The sequence below is a fragment of the Pseudophryne corroboree genome, chromosome 2 (assembly GCF_028390025.1).
Source record: "Pseudophryne corroboree isolate aPseCor3 chromosome 2, aPseCor3.hap2, whole genome shotgun sequence".
NCBI classification, from domain to species: Eukaryota; Metazoa; Chordata; class Amphibia; order Anura; family Myobatrachidae; genus Pseudophryne; species Pseudophryne corroboree.
Window position 1 is genome coordinate 221567650 of NC_086445.1, and position 17838 is coordinate 221585487.

The window sequence follows — 17838 nt, forward strand, 5'->3', positions numbered from 1 at the left end:
GTGATGTGCGCTCCGTCAGCAACATTTTCTGTCTGACCTGTATCGGCAAGTGTGTATGCACCATGTTGCTGAGGATGTGCATTCCTGTGCAGCATCAACGAGGGCTATACTGTCAAATGGACATTGGCTCCCCCACCCCCTGCCGGTATTGGCAAGTGTGTATGTACTTGCTGATGCTGGGACCTGTTGCCGATGACAGTGCTTCGTTTGGGAGTCATCCTAGTGTGTACCCACCCTTAGTGCAAGGTTGGGAATGCCTGCCATAATGTATAAAACTAGAACAGGCTTCTGTTTTATGCTGCACTGTATTTTCACAGTAAGGTGATCAGTTTGCTAAAGATGGAGTGTTATGTGGTAGGCTGTATGCAGCACAACCTGTCATGCACTAGGCTGACCAACCTGTCATGCACTAGGCTGACATTTTCAGCAATATTAACTTTCCAAAGTTAGGATTCAAATTTGAGATGATAATGGGTGAACGGCAGAGCAGCACCAGATCCCCCATCCGTGCACAGGAAGATCAGCAATGGAGACTGAGCCTATGGTAAAATAGTTTTTATATATATGTATATGTGTGTAACTAATTGAATCAGCCCCTAAATGTATAGTTTCACCTGCAGTACATGATATGCACAGTACACAATTATATCAATCATCCCCACTAGATGGCATAGGGATTGTGAACAGTATTCTATAGGGAACTGGATGAGCAGGTGATTGTTGTTGCTATAACACTCTTCTATTTACTTCTTGGTTTAGCAGACTGGTGGTGAAAGCATTGTGCAGCAGACACATCCTTCCCTAATTACACGCTCAGCAAGCCATGCAATCCTATGCAACACATTACATCAGTGGCTACAATTGTTTCTTTATGGTGTCAAATTTCATGACCACAAACAAGGTCTAGGATAATTTATTTAAAAGAATACTTCTGATATTAACCCTTTCACTGCAGCAAGTATGGCAAAACATTCCCTTTTTCTGTCCATCCGACAGTAACAGTTTGATGTAAAGCAGGTTTCAGGAGGACCATTATTTCTTTTTCTTCCCCTTCTGAGTAGGGGCTTCTGGTGCTTTCCCTTCAGCAAGGGCCAGTTCTTTCTTCAGTGCCAGCAGCTTCTGCACCTCAGCGTCCAGCACAGATTTCTCTGCCTTTTTGCTCTTCAGCTCCCGCACATGATTGCCCTGAAAGGAGCATTTGTCAGTAGGAGAAATAACTACAGTAAGTGCAGCATGTTCTGAATTTTGCAGTGTAAGACCCTTAGCTGTAGTAGCTCCTCCTCCTCACCAAATGCCATTACATTTTAAGGATAGCCATTCATTCTTGAGCACAGATAGCCTCATTTGTACCTCAGTCAATTTAATTTAACCATCTGAACTCAAGCACAGATAGCCTTAAAACCAGGGCCGCAATGGCAGCATTTAGAAAACTCTGCCTTATGTATAACAGAGAGAGTAGCAATGTTAATGTTGATTAATGGTTTATAACAGCATTTCTCAAACTTTGACCTCACAGAACCCTGTTAGTGTATGTTTACAAGGTATTCTCAGTACCCACTATCTCGATTGCATTAGTTAATAAACACACCCATGCGCCAGCTAGCTGATCTGGAAAACATGCACTATTCGGGTTCAACAAGGACCAGGTTTGAGAAAACACTGATTTATAATTTCACTAATGCTATTTAAGAAAACCAGCCTGACTACATGGTGGGAGCTGCAGCGTGACCAATAATACCTCAGACTATTTGAAGACTTGTTATGGCATCTGTTAAGTAAACCGAAAACATAGGCTAGCCCTAGGCCTGAGCATTTCAGAGGCGAGACACTAACAGCAGAGACCTGATACATGTGATGCAACAATGGTAGCAGAAGTGGAAGATTATCCTATCATCACATCTAAACTCCATTTGTGTTTAAACATAGTGGGTAATTTGCAAAGGTTTGATAATGCAACAAGGAAAGAAAAAAACACACCGTAGGGTCTGGGGGTGGTCTTTACTATGACGGAATCCTGGCGCACAGGATCCCGGCATACCGACAGCTATTCTCCCTCGTGGAGGTCCACAACCCCCCTGGAGGGAGAATAAATAGCGTAGCGTGCCACCGTGCCCACAGCACGGTGAGCCCGCAAGGGGCTCTTTTGCGCTCGCCACACTGTCGGTATGCCAGCGGTCAGGCTCCCAGCGCCGGTATGCTGGTCGCCGGAAGCCCGGCCAACAGCATACCATACTACACCCGGTTCTGGTATGACAGTATCAATGTGACTGGGTAGCAAGCATTAAAATGTACACATCACACAGTGCTATGGTTAGAGAGACACAACACTTTACTGAACTAACCGTAATTAATTGTAATAAAAATTTGTTAAATCATCCCAAAAAAAAATAATATATATCTAAAAATGAAAAAAATAAATCTGAGATCACTGTCTCCAGATTCCTTCATTAAGCAAAAATATTGATGACCAAATAGCTTTTAAAGCAGGTCACCTGTCTCAATGAAGAAACAAAAGGGCCTCATTAAGAGATGTGCGAAAACGCAATGATGGTTTGTGTACATCTCCGATGGTGGCTTAACTGTGCATGTGCAAAACAGGTCCTGAGTCAAGTTTTGCGGAGAGCAGAGCTGGCCAGCGTTCCCAAAACCGGGGGGTGTCCAAGCCCTCGTTTTCTGAAAGTGGCAAGGCCAGGGTCTGCTTCTTCTGACAGACCTTCCGGCCATGAATGAGTAGTTCCGCTGAGGCTTATCGAATTGGATTATAGCTGCGACTATCACAAGCTATGGTGAGCCAATGCAGCTGCAACACTGATCGCAGATTCTGGCAGGAGTCGTTTTCCTATATGCACCTCCTGCTGCATTAGCATTTTTATACATTGCTGCTGCAGTGATGTGCACTGGGTCCATCTCTGAATCAAACCCAAAATTGCTATTCCGATGTAGACAAAAGTATCAGCAAAAATAATAAAGGTCTCTCTGTACAGAGTATGAACATGTAATTGGTCCTGTAACAAGCTATCGTTGGCAAGCACAAGAGGCCAATGCCGATTCAGTATCCAGTCTTTAGGTCGACAACACTTAGGCCAACCACTATTGGTTATATGCATTAGGTCAACATGGTCATTAGGTCTTCATGGCAAAGGTCAACACATGAAAAGGTCGACATGAGTTTTTCACTTTAACATTTTCATACTTCAGATCCACGTGGACTACGATTGGGAATAGTAACCTGTGCCAAGCACAGCAAGGAACCTTACCCGAAGCATGGCGAGCGAAGCGAACCACGTGAGGGACACTGTGCACCAACTGGGGTTCCTGGTCACTTTAAGGAAGAAAACGCACACATTTAAAGAAAAAAAAACTCTTGTCAATCTATTTCAGGTGTCAACCTAGTCGCTACTGACCAATAGTGGTCGACCTAATGACTGTCAACCCAACGATACACACCTGCCAATTCAGTGCATCCAAAAGGTTAGTAAAAGTAGTTAGATGCATTTAACAGCAGAAAAGCAAGTGAATGTCTCACCAACTGTATAAAAGGGTCTCATCAGATCTGGTTGGTGGTAGACCCTAAGCAGCAACAATATAAAACTTTGAATGTCTAATTCTTTAAAATATTAGATGCATTGTGTTCCAGATCATAAAAGTTGGCGAGCTAACCATGTGCGGGGGTATAGGTCAGGGACCTCCCTGGCTGGAGCTTACATATTACCACGCTGTACAGAGAACTTTAATTGTTTCTTGATACGGTGGGGTAAATTTACTAAGATGGGAGTTCTATTTAAGATGGGATGTTGCCCATAGCAACCAATCAGATTCCAGGTATTTTCTTCTAGAAGGTGCTAGATAAGTGAGAAGTAGAATCTGATTGGTTGCTATGGGCAACATCCCATCTTAACTAGAACTCCCGTCTTAGTAAATTTTACCCCTTTGTCTCTTCCATTGAAATAGCCTTGGTTTCTACACGGAGACAAGTGAATCATCAGATTTAAAAGCTATTTAGACATTATTATTGCTGCCTATGAACAGCTTGATGTATAAGGGCTGTATCTAGAACAGCTGTTTTTCTTCTTTCAAAACGTTATTTTGTCTGTTGTAATAAATTGATATGGCTGTATGTTTGGGGTCATTGTCCTACTGCAGAATAAATTTGGAGCCAATCAATCAGAGGCCTCCCTGATGGTACTGCGTGATGGATAAGTACCTGCCTGTATTTGACCGCATTGGGGATACCATTAATCCTGACCAAATCCCAAACTCCATTTGCTGAAATCCAGCCCCGAAGTTGCAAGAAACCTCCACCATGCTTCATTGTTGCCTGCAGATACCTATTGTACCGCCCTCCAGTCCTTCGGCGAACAAACTACCTACTATTACAGCCAAATATTTCACATTTTAACTCATCAGGCCAGAGCACCTGCTGCCATATTTCTGCACCACAATTCCTGTCTTTTCATGCATAGATGAGTCACTTGGGCTTGTTTCCACGTCAAAGTTATGGCTTTTTGGCTGCAATTCCTCCATGAAGACCACTTCTTGCCAGACTTTTTCAAACAGATGGGTGTACCTGGATCCTACTGGTTTCTGACAATTCTGAGCTGATGGCACTGCTGGACATCTTCTGATTTCGAAGGGAGGTAAGCAAGATGAGTCTTCCATCTGATGCACAAAGTTTCCTTTGACGACCACTGCGGTCATCAAAGGAAACGTTGCCCGTTTCTTTGCGCTTCAATGCTGAGAAATACAGGCAGGTACTTCGCCATCATGCAGTACCATCAGGGAAGCATCTGATTGTCCTGACAATGACCCCAAACATACAGCCAATGTAGAAAAAAAATATCTTCAGCGTAAAGAACATGCAATACTGGAAGCGATGATATGGCCCCCACAGAGCCCTGACCTCAACATCATTGAGTCTTTCTGGGATTACACGAAGAGACAGAAGGATTTAATCAAGCCATGTTTGGAACAACCTCCCTCCCGAGTTCCTTCAAAAACTGTGTGCAAGTGTCCCTAGAAGAATTAAACCTTAAAATGTCATTGTCCAATTCAGTGAGGAAACCTTCCCTAAACTCACACCTGGATTAGTTGAAGGAAGGTTATTATAACAACTCCTGTATTGGTCGTGGGTAATTGATTTTACCTATGTATGTAAAAATTACCATTTTATGAAAGATAGACTATTTTATAATTAAAAATAAATATCTGGTATGCCTTGAAGACCATTACTGAATTAAGATTGACAGAATAAGAAGAACTTTACATATAAGGAATTTATTCTCCAAGAAAATCTATCGTACTGATGAGAATAGGGTATAATCCAACCTCACTATTTGCCAGTTCACTCTGGAATTGTGTTTTATCTATATTATGTAAATATGTATTTATTATATGTACATACATACACTAGTTTGACTCGTTATTACATCATACTGTAGCTTATGCCATACTAGCCCTGCTGTTTCACATTACCTGTTTCTCCACCTCCTGCATGAGATCTTTTATCCTCTGGGGGTCACCAACTTTTGAGGTTTCTTTGACTGGATCTACGGTGGATGCCGGTACTATGGGCTCAGCTTTCACCTGTGGAAAGGATTAGAATGTTCTAACAGAGACATCGACTTTCATAACCAGAAGCACAGCAGCCAGAAGCATGTAGCAAGTGATAGAGGACAGAGGTCTCTTTACATGCAACCATCAACAATAGATCAGAGCTAGTGACAAATCTACCATAAAACACTTAAGAGTATAATGCTTATCAATAATCTTCCACTGGTTGTGTTTTGGAGTGTGCAAGGGGCCCTGTTTTATTATCTCCCAGTGTAAGGCTTCACAGCTTGCCTACCCACCGATCCTTACACTGTGACACTACCCCTGTAGTATTATATCTATCCAATCCTCAGTGCATGTTTTCCAGGTCTCACAGTATCACAATATAAAATATTTAGAACTGCTTATGGATCTTTTATAATGTGTCAGTCAGTAATAAATACACCTGTGCTCCAGTAAGCAGACATGAAAGGCTATGCACAGTTCTGAGGACTGGGGTTGGGAAACATAGCTGAAGGCGGGTGGTCTTCAGTATGCCGAATGTCGGGATCCCGGCGCACAGTATACCGGCGCCGGCATACCGACAGCTATTCTACCTCGTGGGGGTCCATGTCCCCCCTGGAGGGACGCGCGCCACCGTGCCCACAGCGAGCCCACAAGGGGCTCCTTTGCGCTCGCCACACTGTCGGTATGCCGGCGGTCGGGCTCCCGGCGCCGGTATGCTGGTCGCCGGTAGCCCGGCCGCCGGCATACCATACTACACCCCTGAAGGCAACAGGCAGCGTTACATGTACCCAGCACTGCCCTACACAATTACTGCCCATGGCACACACTCTTTCTTAACGCCGCCAGTTACAATTACTTACTTTAAATACGGACAAGAAAGTTAGACTTTATTTCTACTGAAACCTGCCAATGTCCTTACAACAGACACTTTGTTTACCATCTACTCAAAGGATTTGTCTGCATAAGGGTGGGTGCACATTAGGCCAATATCGTCACGAAAGATCATGCATATCACCTAATGCATTCGACCACTGTTTTGGGGGCGTGGTCCGGGCAACGCAGGCGTGCCCGGGCAGTGCAGAGGGTAGGCCACGGTGGCTGCGTGACGTCACATGCAGCCGCTGCCCCCCTGGATGCAGCGAAAAGTCACCTACCAGCTCAGCAATGCTGCGCAGGTAGGGACTTACTCACCAGGTGTGAAAGCATCGCTGCCGTGCGATGCTATTGTACCCATGCGGCAGGGGAAGGGCCCTGTGCTAGGCGTCCCCCCGCATGTAAGGGTGGCTGATCATAGCTACGATCAGGTACGAGTTAGCCCCTATGTTCCAAGCCAAATCAGGATTTTGGTACTTACCGATAAATCCCTTTCTCCGATTCCACAGGGGCCACTGGAGCGTAGTTACAATGGGGAAATAGTAGGCAGTAATTGGGAGCTGGCACTTTAAAATTCTCACACTGTGGCTAGCTCCTCCCCTACTATCTCCCCTCCAAGCCAGTCTACGTAAAACTGTGCCCGAGGAGAGCTGGAATAAACAAACCGTAAGGTAGAGGAGGTTAATGACGCCCTGTAAACCAGGATAACACAAACCAAACCTGGAACAGAACCTAACAAACAACCGGCTAGCCCGAACTCAACAAGCAGTCATATGGTGATCTGCAAACAGTTAAGCAAAAAACAAGGAGGAACAGCGCTGGGCGGGCGTCCAGTGGCCCCTGTGGAATCGGAGAAAGGGATTTATCGGTAAGTACCAAAATCCTGATTTCTCCTTCATCCACTAGGGGCCACTGGAGCGTAGTTACAATGGGGACGTCCCAGAGCTCCCAAAACGGGTGGGAGAGCGCTGAGATTCCTGTAAAACCGCTCGGCCAAACTGTGATGCAGAGGCCGCAAAAGTGTCAAACTTGTAGAATTTGACAAACGTATGACGGCCGGACCAAGTAGCCGCCCGACCTAAAGTATTCATGGAGACCCCACGGGCAGCTGCCCACGAAGGTCCCACCACGCACGTAAAGTGCGCTGAAATGGAAAACGGAGGCTCCCGAGCAACCGCCAAGAAGACTGTCTGATGGTCAGATGTATCCAACAGCCCAGCATATGCTGGGACCCCGGCTATTTAGTACGGGAGCATCGTACAGAATAAAGAAGAAAAAACCCTTCGTCGAATAGCCTAAGACCTCTGTAGAGAAAGTCAGCGAGCCCTGACAACAGTCAAAGAGGACTGAAAAACACTAGTGTCAGATTTATATGGAAAACGGACATGCCCTTTGGAAGAAACGACCGCTGAGGCCGAAGCTCAGCCGGGGGAGTTGCTAATAAAGTACTCCTTGAAAGAGAGCCCGAACTTACGGGCGCCAGGCTAATTTCTTTTGGAAGAAAACCGAAAAAGGCAGGGACTGAAAATTCAGGTCAATGTGGTTTGAAGCGCAGCGGAGCAAAACCTCCCAGAGAAACTAAAGATTACGGCTGAATGGTAACTGAAAGAAGGGGAAAACCCCCTTTTGTCCTTATTATGTCCCATACAGTTTTCCAAAAGCGGCAAAAGCGAGAAGAGGTAACAGACTTCTGAAATCGGGGCCTAGTAGCCTAACCGAACTAGGGAACTCCTCCCTTCTGAGGTCTCGTGAACAGTCACACGGTTAAATGAAACCAGTGTAAGATTGAACAAAGAAAAGGACCCTGTTGAAGTAGACAGTCCAGTCGAGGTAGGAGCCAAGGCTCCTCTACCGACAACAGTTGTAGCCGTATCTTCAAGTCATGGGTGGCCCAACCAGAGCCACCGAGAGGACTAGCACGCATATTCTCCTCCTGTGTTACCGAAAGTGAGGTAGAAATAGAAAAGGAGGCAGGATAGAATAACCAGAAACTCCCAGGAGCCCTGATGGCATCCTCGGCTACTGCCACCAGAGCTCACGTCCGTGAGTAGTAAAGGGTTAAAGAGTCAGTCAGAACGCCCTGAGGTCGATTCGAAATCTCCGCCCACAGCAGACCAGCTGACAAAACTCCGGGGAATGTTCCCTCACCCAGGAGTCTGACCTGGTGGCCTGACCTGGAAAGAAGATTGTTGTCCCCCGCTCAGAGGGGAATGTAGGCGACCACTCATTGCTTCGCAACTTGACTGAAAAAATAGAGTACCTGGTGCCGAGGAAGGAAAAATCCTCTGACGGACCGTGTTGAAAAAAACGTCTACGAGGAGCATAAATTGGATCTGTGTCGAACCAGAAGCTCCTGGATCCTCCGGATCTTCAGAAGCCACGTAATGTACAGAGTGGGATAGTAGCAGTAGATTGTCCCATTAGGGAACCAACGTCAACCCCTTGAAAAAGAGTTATTCTGTGATCTTCCTGAACCCTGTGGGAGCGAAAGGAAAGGACTTACAGTGAAAATGAGAATCCTGTAATGCGACTCTGAGTAAAGCCCGATGAGGAAACCCAACGGAAATCAGTAAACAGGCATCCCTGAAGACAAGGGACGCGTAAAACTCCCTTTCTTGTTCAACTAGCAATCACAGACTGAAAGGATTGTAAGACCAGAATAGGCCTGGCCGAGCCAACTGGCTTCGGAACGTGAAAAGAAAACAAAGGCCTGAGAACTGTCCCGATTCAAATGATATGTAAAAAACAGGGATCAACACCCTTTGCGGTTAGAAGCATATGGAGCGCCGCCTGCAGTATGACTCTCTTGTCATCGTAAATCGGCCAACCCCTGCCGAGGGACTCCTGAGACGGTTGTACTCCCAAATCTAGTCGGTAACCGCCCAAGCCTTCTCCCACTGACCTGCGTCTACCCTGGGACCCTCCAGGTGGTAGGAAAGTCTGACCTTTAGTGTGTGTATAGGATGATGTAAAATCAGACTGGACCGAGGATGTTGAACCTCTGCTTCAGCCTTTTTGCCCTGAGATCCCCTGGCGACAGAGATATCGCCCGTGTGGAGTCGAAAGCCTGAAAGGGCACGGTAAAACTCTAAAGACCGGTAAAGGTCTGTCTTGGAACTGGGGCAGAAGTAGGAGAAAGCAAAGTGGACTTACCTCCAATGGTTCAAGAAATCCTACAGAAAGTTTCTTCCCCTGAACCATCTGCCCCGTAGGATCTCATGTTCACCTGTCACTGTCGCAGCCCCAGAGGTCGTCGGGTTAAGACAGCCCAAAGCGAAAATGCAGGTTCCGAGACTGCAGACGTGGAGAACATAAAGCAGAATCGTGATTCTGACCCGTACCAAAGTATCAATTGATCCGGATGCGAAACATCCTGTAACCTAGAGGACAATTGTTCCACAACCTACCTGCTCCGGACAAGGTAGAACCCTGCTGCCGTATATGTCTTCGATGGATCCCTGAGCAAGGTTGCCTCAGGAAAACGGCAGCTTGTTGGACCGGCGAGACATCGAGGGGTATACCCTGGAGAGGTTCTGATACCCTTTCCTGCCGTCTGCGGGGAAAGGATAGGAAAACAAACATTGTTTGATACCTGAAATGGTGTATTCGGGCGTCTGCCGGCCGTCTACCGGAGCCTGGCCAGCTTATCCGAAACTGGACCAGTCGCTGTCATTTCGTCATCGGCGTCGAACCCTGATGGACTTGACGTGTCCGCCTCCTTTACCTGCAGTCTCAGACGAACTGCTGTATAATGCACCTGGATATTCTGAGACACAGGTTCAGACTCCACAGAAAACAGACATCATCAGTATTGTAACATGGAAGGTTAGCAAGGTTCCTTTAGAAACCTGGAGAGGTGAAATGACGTACAAGGTCTCTGGTTACCAGTGACATTACCTGCATAATCTGAGCTGTTCAAACAGGAGTGTCCTGCAGGTGCGTGGAGGGCTAAGCAGATGGCTCCACCGCATACTTCACACCTAAGAAGGAATTCTTTGACTATCCCAGGTGAGACAAACGAAAGGAGAAAAGGTGGGTTAAATAAACACAGCCCTATGTAAGGTCTGTACTATAATGTGTAGTGACCGACACGATTCAACTAAACTTTCTGGAGCAGCGGAGACCTGAACCAGTAACGCTGCGCTGTGGGACAGGAGTCTTAGCCCTAGGCTATAGGAGCTCTCCTTAAAGTTTTGTTTGGATTCAAACCCCTGTTCAGATACCCGCTACTAGCGTACTGAGCCACAGCGCTATTTGTCTGATGCCTTACACACATTCCCCAAATTACTAATAGCATTAGTAACTAGTGACACCAAGGAATAATAAAGGGAGGGCAACACCCCGCCCTGTATGTAGTGTACCGCTAATTAAGGTGCACCAGATGTTTCTCGGAGGTTCCGCTGGCTTTTCAAAATGGTGACCAGCCTGTGAGAAAAGATGGGGGAAAATGTTATGTGGCGAGGTGGGGTATTCTGTTTCTAGAAAACATTGCGGGAGTGTTTGTTTTATCCCCTATATATGGTATTGTATGGATATATCTATATACATACCCACACACACTTAAATATATATATACAAACATATCTATATATATCTATATACACACACCACAGTGAACCCATGCACCTAATAGGGCAGATAAATACTGTGCACCTTATAGGGCAGATAAATACTGTGTATTTGTAGGGTAAAGAAATACTGCACAGTAGATTTTTAATTATTAATGAGCTGAGCCCCAGCTCCTGTAATAGAGCAGATTCCCTGATCTAAATGTCTGAAAAGGGGCAGAGGACTCCCCTGCAGGAGGAATGTAGCCAAAGCAAGATGTAACAATATTTCTGCAGCACACTGCACAGAAAAGCTACAAACTCCAGAGACAGGTGTGTTGCCTAGAGACAATGAGAGCTGGGAGCCTCCACCGGGGGGGAATAAGCTTCACCCCCCTCATACCTTATACATGTAAAGAATCCTCCCTGCACAGCCAGGAGAGGAAAGGAGCTTTCAGTGGCCCGGGGAGCGGGGGACTGTGGAGCGGCGTCTCGTCATGCTGCAGCGGCTGGGGAGCGGAGAAAGCCCGCCGTACAGAGCGGGAGTTAGCTCCGCCCCCTCCGCTTCGGCGCCAAATTCAAATCCGCTGTATAGTAAGCGGAAAGCGCCCATGCATCCCTCGGCCGCCTGTATGCTGCGGCCGGGGAGCGATGTGCGGCCGGGGAGCGGAAAGCCTGAGCCCGCCGAACGGAGCGGGAGTTAGCTCCGCCCCCCTGCTCCGGTCACTTTCAAATTAAAACCGCACTATCACCCGGCTGCCTGTGTGTATGCTGCGGCCGGGGAGAGTGTGTCCTTTGCTGGAATCGAACCCTAGCTCGTGGGCATCGTAACCATAGGTGTTACCACTCTGCCATGAGAGCTATGCTAATTATTACACAGATATATGATATATGTAAATGTATCACCCGGCTGCCTGTATGCTGCAGCCGGGGAGTGAAGAGCGCTGAGCCCGCTTACAGAGCGGGCTGAAGCTCCGCCCCCCACATAATGGCGCCAATTTCAAATTAGTAAGCCTTTCATGCACTCCAGCCTGTCTGACTGGAGAGTATAGGGGAGCCTGTCCATCCATGTATTAAAACACTGAAACTGAAAAATGTAAAAACATACATCAGTCTGGAGGGGGAGGGGGGGAGATTGTACTCACCGCTTCCTTCCGTCAGGCGTTTCGACCCAGCGGCCCCGACACGCGCCGCACGCAGCGGTGTCCGGCCATTTTTGATACTCACCGCTGCCATGCTGCCGGAATCTTCTGCTGGATGGAGTGGCCCCGACACGCGCCGCACGCAGCGGTGTCCGGCCAACTCAGGAGAGCTCAGTGTCTCCCTCAGCCGGGGCCCATCCCGAGCCGCACGCAGCTGCGATGGGACCCCGCCGGCAGCTCCCGCGGTGCAGACTGGCAGTGGCAGAGCTGCCAGTCTGTGAGTGTGTGAAAGAAAAAGAAAAATAATAAAGAAAAAATTCTTCAGCTAAACCCAAGTGAACCAGCTACCTCGGGCACTAAACTAAGACTGGCTTGGAGGGGAGATAGTAGGGGAGGAGCTAGCCACAGTGTGAGAATTTTAAAGTGCCAGCTCCCAATTACTGCCTACTATTTCCCCATTGTAACTACGCTCCAGTGGCCCCTAGTGGATGAAGGAGAAATATAGCAAGGTTTGATACAGAACCATCATTTAGATTGCACCTTCCTGCATTTGTTTCCATGTAGAGGAAGATGGGAGGTGGAGTGCAGAGAGTCACCAGCAACATAAAGGCTGCACAGAAGTGGGTTTAGTCTCACTAGGTAGATTGTGTTTATGTATGATGCTTGTTTATTGCACATATTTACTGCATTCATCCTCATTGTATATGGATAATGCATTACCTACTGCACATTTTTTTTACATGTTACAGAAATCAGATTACTGGGGTTATGTATTATTCCTTATAATACTAATACACACACACACACACACACACACACACACACACACACACACACACACACACACACACACACACACACACACACACACACACAAAAGTCAAATCAGAACTTGGTGTTCTTGGTTACTATTTAAAGGAAATTACGTATATTATAAAATAGTACACATTTCAACAGGTGGTGAAAAATGGTGAGCACACTGCTAAGTCCAGTGATAAAGACCTGCCAGTCCTGATAAAGCTGTAGCACAATGAAGTTGGGTGGGGCAGAGAGAGAGAGCAGGCACAGCTCTTGGTGTGGCAGAGAGAGAGCAGGCACAGCTCTTGGTGTGGCAGAGAGAGAGCAGGCACAGCTCTTGGTGGGGCAGAGAGGGAGAGCAGGGACAGCGTTTGGTGGGGCAGAGAGGGAGAGCAGGGACAGCGTTTGGTGGGGCAGAGAGGGAGAGCTGGCACAGCGTTTGGTGGGGCAGAGAGGGAGAGCTGGCACAGCGTTTGGTGGGGCAGAGAGGGAGAGCAGGGACAGCGTTTGGTGGGGCAGAGAGGGAGAGCAGGGACAGCGTTTGGTGGGGCAGAGAGGGAGAGCTGGCACAGCGTTTGGTGGGGCAGAGAGGGAAAGCTGGCACAGCGTTTGGTGGGGCAGAGAGGGAGAGCTGGCACAGCATTTGGTGGGGCAGAGAGGGAGAGCTGGCACAGCGTTTGGTGGGGCAGAGAGGGAGAGCTGGCACAGCGTTTGGTGGGGCAGAGAGGGAGAGCTGGCACAGCATTTGGTGGGGCAGAGAGGGAGCAAAAGTAGGAAGAATTGGGCATTTTACACTTTAACCTCATGTTCTGGACAAGTGTTCTAAACAAGTAAAATCCATCACCTGCAGGACTTTAAACACTGTAATCACTGAGGACAGTGACAAGTACTCTTTATCCCTTCCTTCCACATCAATCTTACCTCAACGCTACAGCAACCCTGATAATCTCATTCACATCTCTCCCACAAACTCCTACCCCCTATCCTGTGCCCTCTGGAATGCCAGATCTGTTTGCAACAAACTGGCCCCCACTCACGACCTTTTCATATATTAAACTCCCTGCACCTCCTGGCCATTACTGAAACCTGGATTACTCCCTATGACACCACTTCTCCTGCGTCTCTCTCTGCTGGGGGCCTCACATTCTCACACCCCCCCCACCCCCCGACCTGGGGGTCGTCATGGGGGTGGTGTTGGGATCCTTTTACCCTCAAGCTACACATACCAACTTATACCTCCAGAACCATCTCTTACATTCTCTACGTTTGAGGTCCATGCAATTTTCCTCTACCAATCTACTAATCTTCGAGTTGCTGGCATTTACCGTCCACCTGGCATTTCCTCCAAATTCCTCGACAACTTTGCTTCCTGGCTACCTCACTTCCTCTCTTCTGACATTCCCTCCATTATCCTAGGTGATTTCAACATCCCTATCGATAACCCCACAAAACCACCTGCCTCTAAACTCCTTAACCTCACCTCTTCACTTGGTCTCTCCCAGTGGACCACCTCACCCTCCCATGTGAACGGGAGCTCACTGGATCTGGTTTTCACTCACCGCTGTGATATTTCTGATTTCTCCAATTCCCCTTTCCCCCTCTCTGACCACCACTTGCTCTCATTCAACTTATCTATCTCTGCTCCCCCATCTCTCCCTCCTAAGGCTACCATCACTAAGCGTAACAATGAGGCTATTGACATCTCATCCCTATCCTCCCTGTTTGACTCACTTCTCTCTCTCACATGCCCTGAACAAGCCACATCTCTATACAATGCATCTCTTACTTCAGCCCTTGACTCTGTTGCTCCGCCAACCACTATTCACCCTCGCAGATCAACACCTCAACCCTGGCACACCAAATGCACCAGATATCTACAAAAATGCTCACGTACTGCCGAGCGACAGTGGAGGAAATCACGCTCTCAAGCAGACTTCCTCCACTTCAAATTCATGCTCTCATCCTTCAGTGCTGCCCTTTCCCTCGCTAAACAATCATACTTCAGAATCCTCATCTCCACCCACTCTTCCAACCCCCGGCGCCTCTTTGCCACTGTTAACTCCCTCCTCTGCCCACCACCACCTCCTCTCCCTTCCTCATTGTCTGCTCTTGACTTTGCCACTTATTTCACATCCAAGATTGACTCCATACGTCAGGACATCACATCCCACCAGTCCAGCAACCACCCATCCTTTGCCACTCCTCCCCTACCCTCTTTCCAACTCTGACATCTTTCTCCCATGTATCTGGCGAGGAAGTCATGGCCCTCATACACTCCCCCCCTCCCCCCCCCCCACACTCTACCCTATCCCCTCCCACCTCCTCCGCTACCTCTCTCCTTCTGCCTGTTCCCATCTTGCCCACCTTCTCAATCTCTCCCTCTCATCAGGCACTGTCCCCTCTGCCTTCAAGCATGCTCTTGTCTCCCCTATTCTTAAAAAACCTACCCTTGATCCTAACACTCTCTCTAACTATCGACCCATCTCTCTCCTCCCCTTTGCCTCCAAACTTCTTGAGCGTATTGTCTATAATCGCCTCACTGCCTTTCTTTCCTCTCACTCACTGCTTGACCCATTCCAGTCTGGTTTCCGCTCTCTCCACTCCACTGAAACTGCCCTCACAAAAGTCTGCAATGACCTCCATGCCGCCAAATCTAAGGGCCACTACTCTCTGCTTATTCTTCTTGACCTCTCTGCTGCTTTTGATACTGTGGACCACCCTCTCCTTCTGCAAATCCTTCACTCTCTTGGTCTACGCGATACTGCCCTCTCCTGGCTGTCCTTCTACCTCTCTGATCGTTCCTTCTCTGTCTCCTCTCATGATGCTACCTCGCCCCCACTTCCACTAACTGTTGGTGTCCCCCAAGGTTCTGTTCTTGGTCCTCTCCTTTTCTCTCTCTATACGTCCTCTTTAGGTGAACTCATTAGTTCTTTTAATTTCCAGTATCACCTCTATGCTGACGACACTCAAATCTACCTCTCCTCCCCTAATCTCTCCACGGCTCTCCTCACTCGTGCCTCTAACTGTTTTTCTGCTATCTCTTCCTGGATGTCCCAGTGCTTTCTTAAACTCAACATGTCTAAGACTGAGCTGATCATCTTCCCACCCTCCCGCACAACCTCACCTCCCACAATTTCATTATCCATTGATGGCACGACTATCTCCTCTAGCCCCCAAGTACGCTGTCTTGGTGTAATCCTTGATACCTTCCTCTCCTTCAAACCACACATTCAGCACCTCTCACAAACATGTCATTTTCATCTCAAAAACATTTCCAGGATCAGACCGTTTCTCACCCAGGATGCCACTAAGATCATTATTCACTCACTGATTATTTCCAGACTGGACTACTGTAATCTCCTCCTAACTGGCCTCCCTGACAATTACCTCTCTCCACTCCAATCAATCCTCAATGCTGCTGCCCGGCTTATCTTCCTCACCAAACGCACTACATCCACCTCCCCTCTCCTACAAGCCCTTCACTGGCTTCCCTTCCCTTTCAGAATCCAATTCAAACTTCTCACTCTCACTTACAAAGCACTCACCCACTCCTCTCCCATTTACATCTGTGACCTCATCTCCCTTTACTCTCCCACCCGTCCTCTTCGCTCTGCTAATGCACGCCGGCTCTCCTGTCTTCTGATTACTTCCTCCCACTCCTATCTCCAAGATTTTTCACGTGCTGCTCCCTTCCTCTGGAATTCTTTACCTCTCCCCCTCAGACTCTCCACCTCTCTACAAAACTTCAAACGGGCTCTTAAGACCCACTTCTTCACCAAACCCAGCCAAATCTCATCCGAACCCTCTGTTCTACGCACTCTATGTACCCCATCTATGTCACCCCTGTCTGTCTACCACTCCCCTTAGATTGTAAGCTCTCACGAGTAGGGCCCTCTTCCCTCATGTGCTTATCCTTTTCTTACTTTAATAATCCTCAACTGCCCAAATCAAGCAGTTTTTTGGCCACCTGGAACTTCTCTGTCATTTACTGGTGTAGTTATGCTTAGTTACCCTGTACTTATCCTAAATTGTCATCAACTGTAAGTCACTGTTTTGATTATGTGCATATGTACTCTGTAATTGGGCGCTGCGGAACCCTTGTGGCGCCATATAAATAAAGGATAATAATAATTATAATTACTATAATAAGTATTCCTGATGTTTGAGCTATGTTTTTCTGCATTCCTATACATGAAACAACTTCAGTATGGCTGGTGGTATGGTCTTATTCAATCCAAACTTTGATTCAGCATGGGTTGTACTCATAAGACAAATTGCACAACTACAACCCTTTTCCTGTAACATGCGAGGGGACGCGCAGCACAGGGCAAGTCCGCCCCGCATGCCAGGTCCTGAAGCGATGCACTCGCATGATTAGAGTTGACCCCTGCCTACACAGCTGCGAAGGCAGCTGGAGGGCATCCATCTTTTGGGTTGCTGCGGCTGCGTGTGACATCACGCCTGTGTTGTTCGAACTGTGCCCCCCAAATGGTGTGTCGACGCCCACAAAACGAGTCATTCACGCCCCATCACCGCCCCCGTCGGCTCCTAAACTGCAATCACAGTTTAAGACCTTGTGCATGCGCAGTAGTGTGGAATCGGCAAATAGTGATGTCCGCACTTCTGCGGAGCTTACTGAATTAGCCCCTCTGACTGTTCTTTCTAAATTTAATACAAGCATGGAGTAGATGAAGGGGAAAGCGCTGTAAGCAAGCATACATTTTCAGCTGCATAGCCAGAATTACCTGGGATTCAGTGTTGTCTGTGAACAGCTGGTGAACAGGGAAAAGGATAGGGGGAAATGGAGAGTAGAGGTACAGGTGAGGAAGGAGAAAATAAGAATTTACTTACCGATAATTCTATTTCTCATAGTCCGTAGTGGATGCTGGGGACTCCGTAAGGACCATGGGGAATAGCGGCTC

The 17838-nt window shown here is 47.7% G+C and overlaps 1 protein-coding gene across 3 annotated transcripts in view; it reads right to left on the bottom strand.

Moving 5' to 3' along the window:
• Positions 1 to 897: 897 nt before the first annotated feature.
• MARS1 (methionyl-tRNA synthetase 1) overlaps positions 898 to 17838 on the bottom strand; it is a 314707-nt gene continuing 297766 nt past the window's right edge. For 2 of the 3 annotated variants that reach the window (XM_063952367.1, XM_063952361.1), the window contains exons 20-22: positions 17662 to 17688; positions 5473 to 5583; positions 898 to 1185 (exon numbers count right to left, since the gene is read on the bottom strand). In XM_063952367.1, coding sequence (XP_063808437.1) covers positions 1033 to 1185; positions 5473 to 5583; positions 17662 to 17688 — 291 coding nt within the window. In that variant the 3' untranslated portion in view covers positions 898 to 1032. The remainder of the gene's footprint in view (positions 1186 to 5472; positions 5584 to 17661; positions 17689 to 17838) is intronic. The other variant, XM_063952362.1, reaches the window with a different exon arrangement.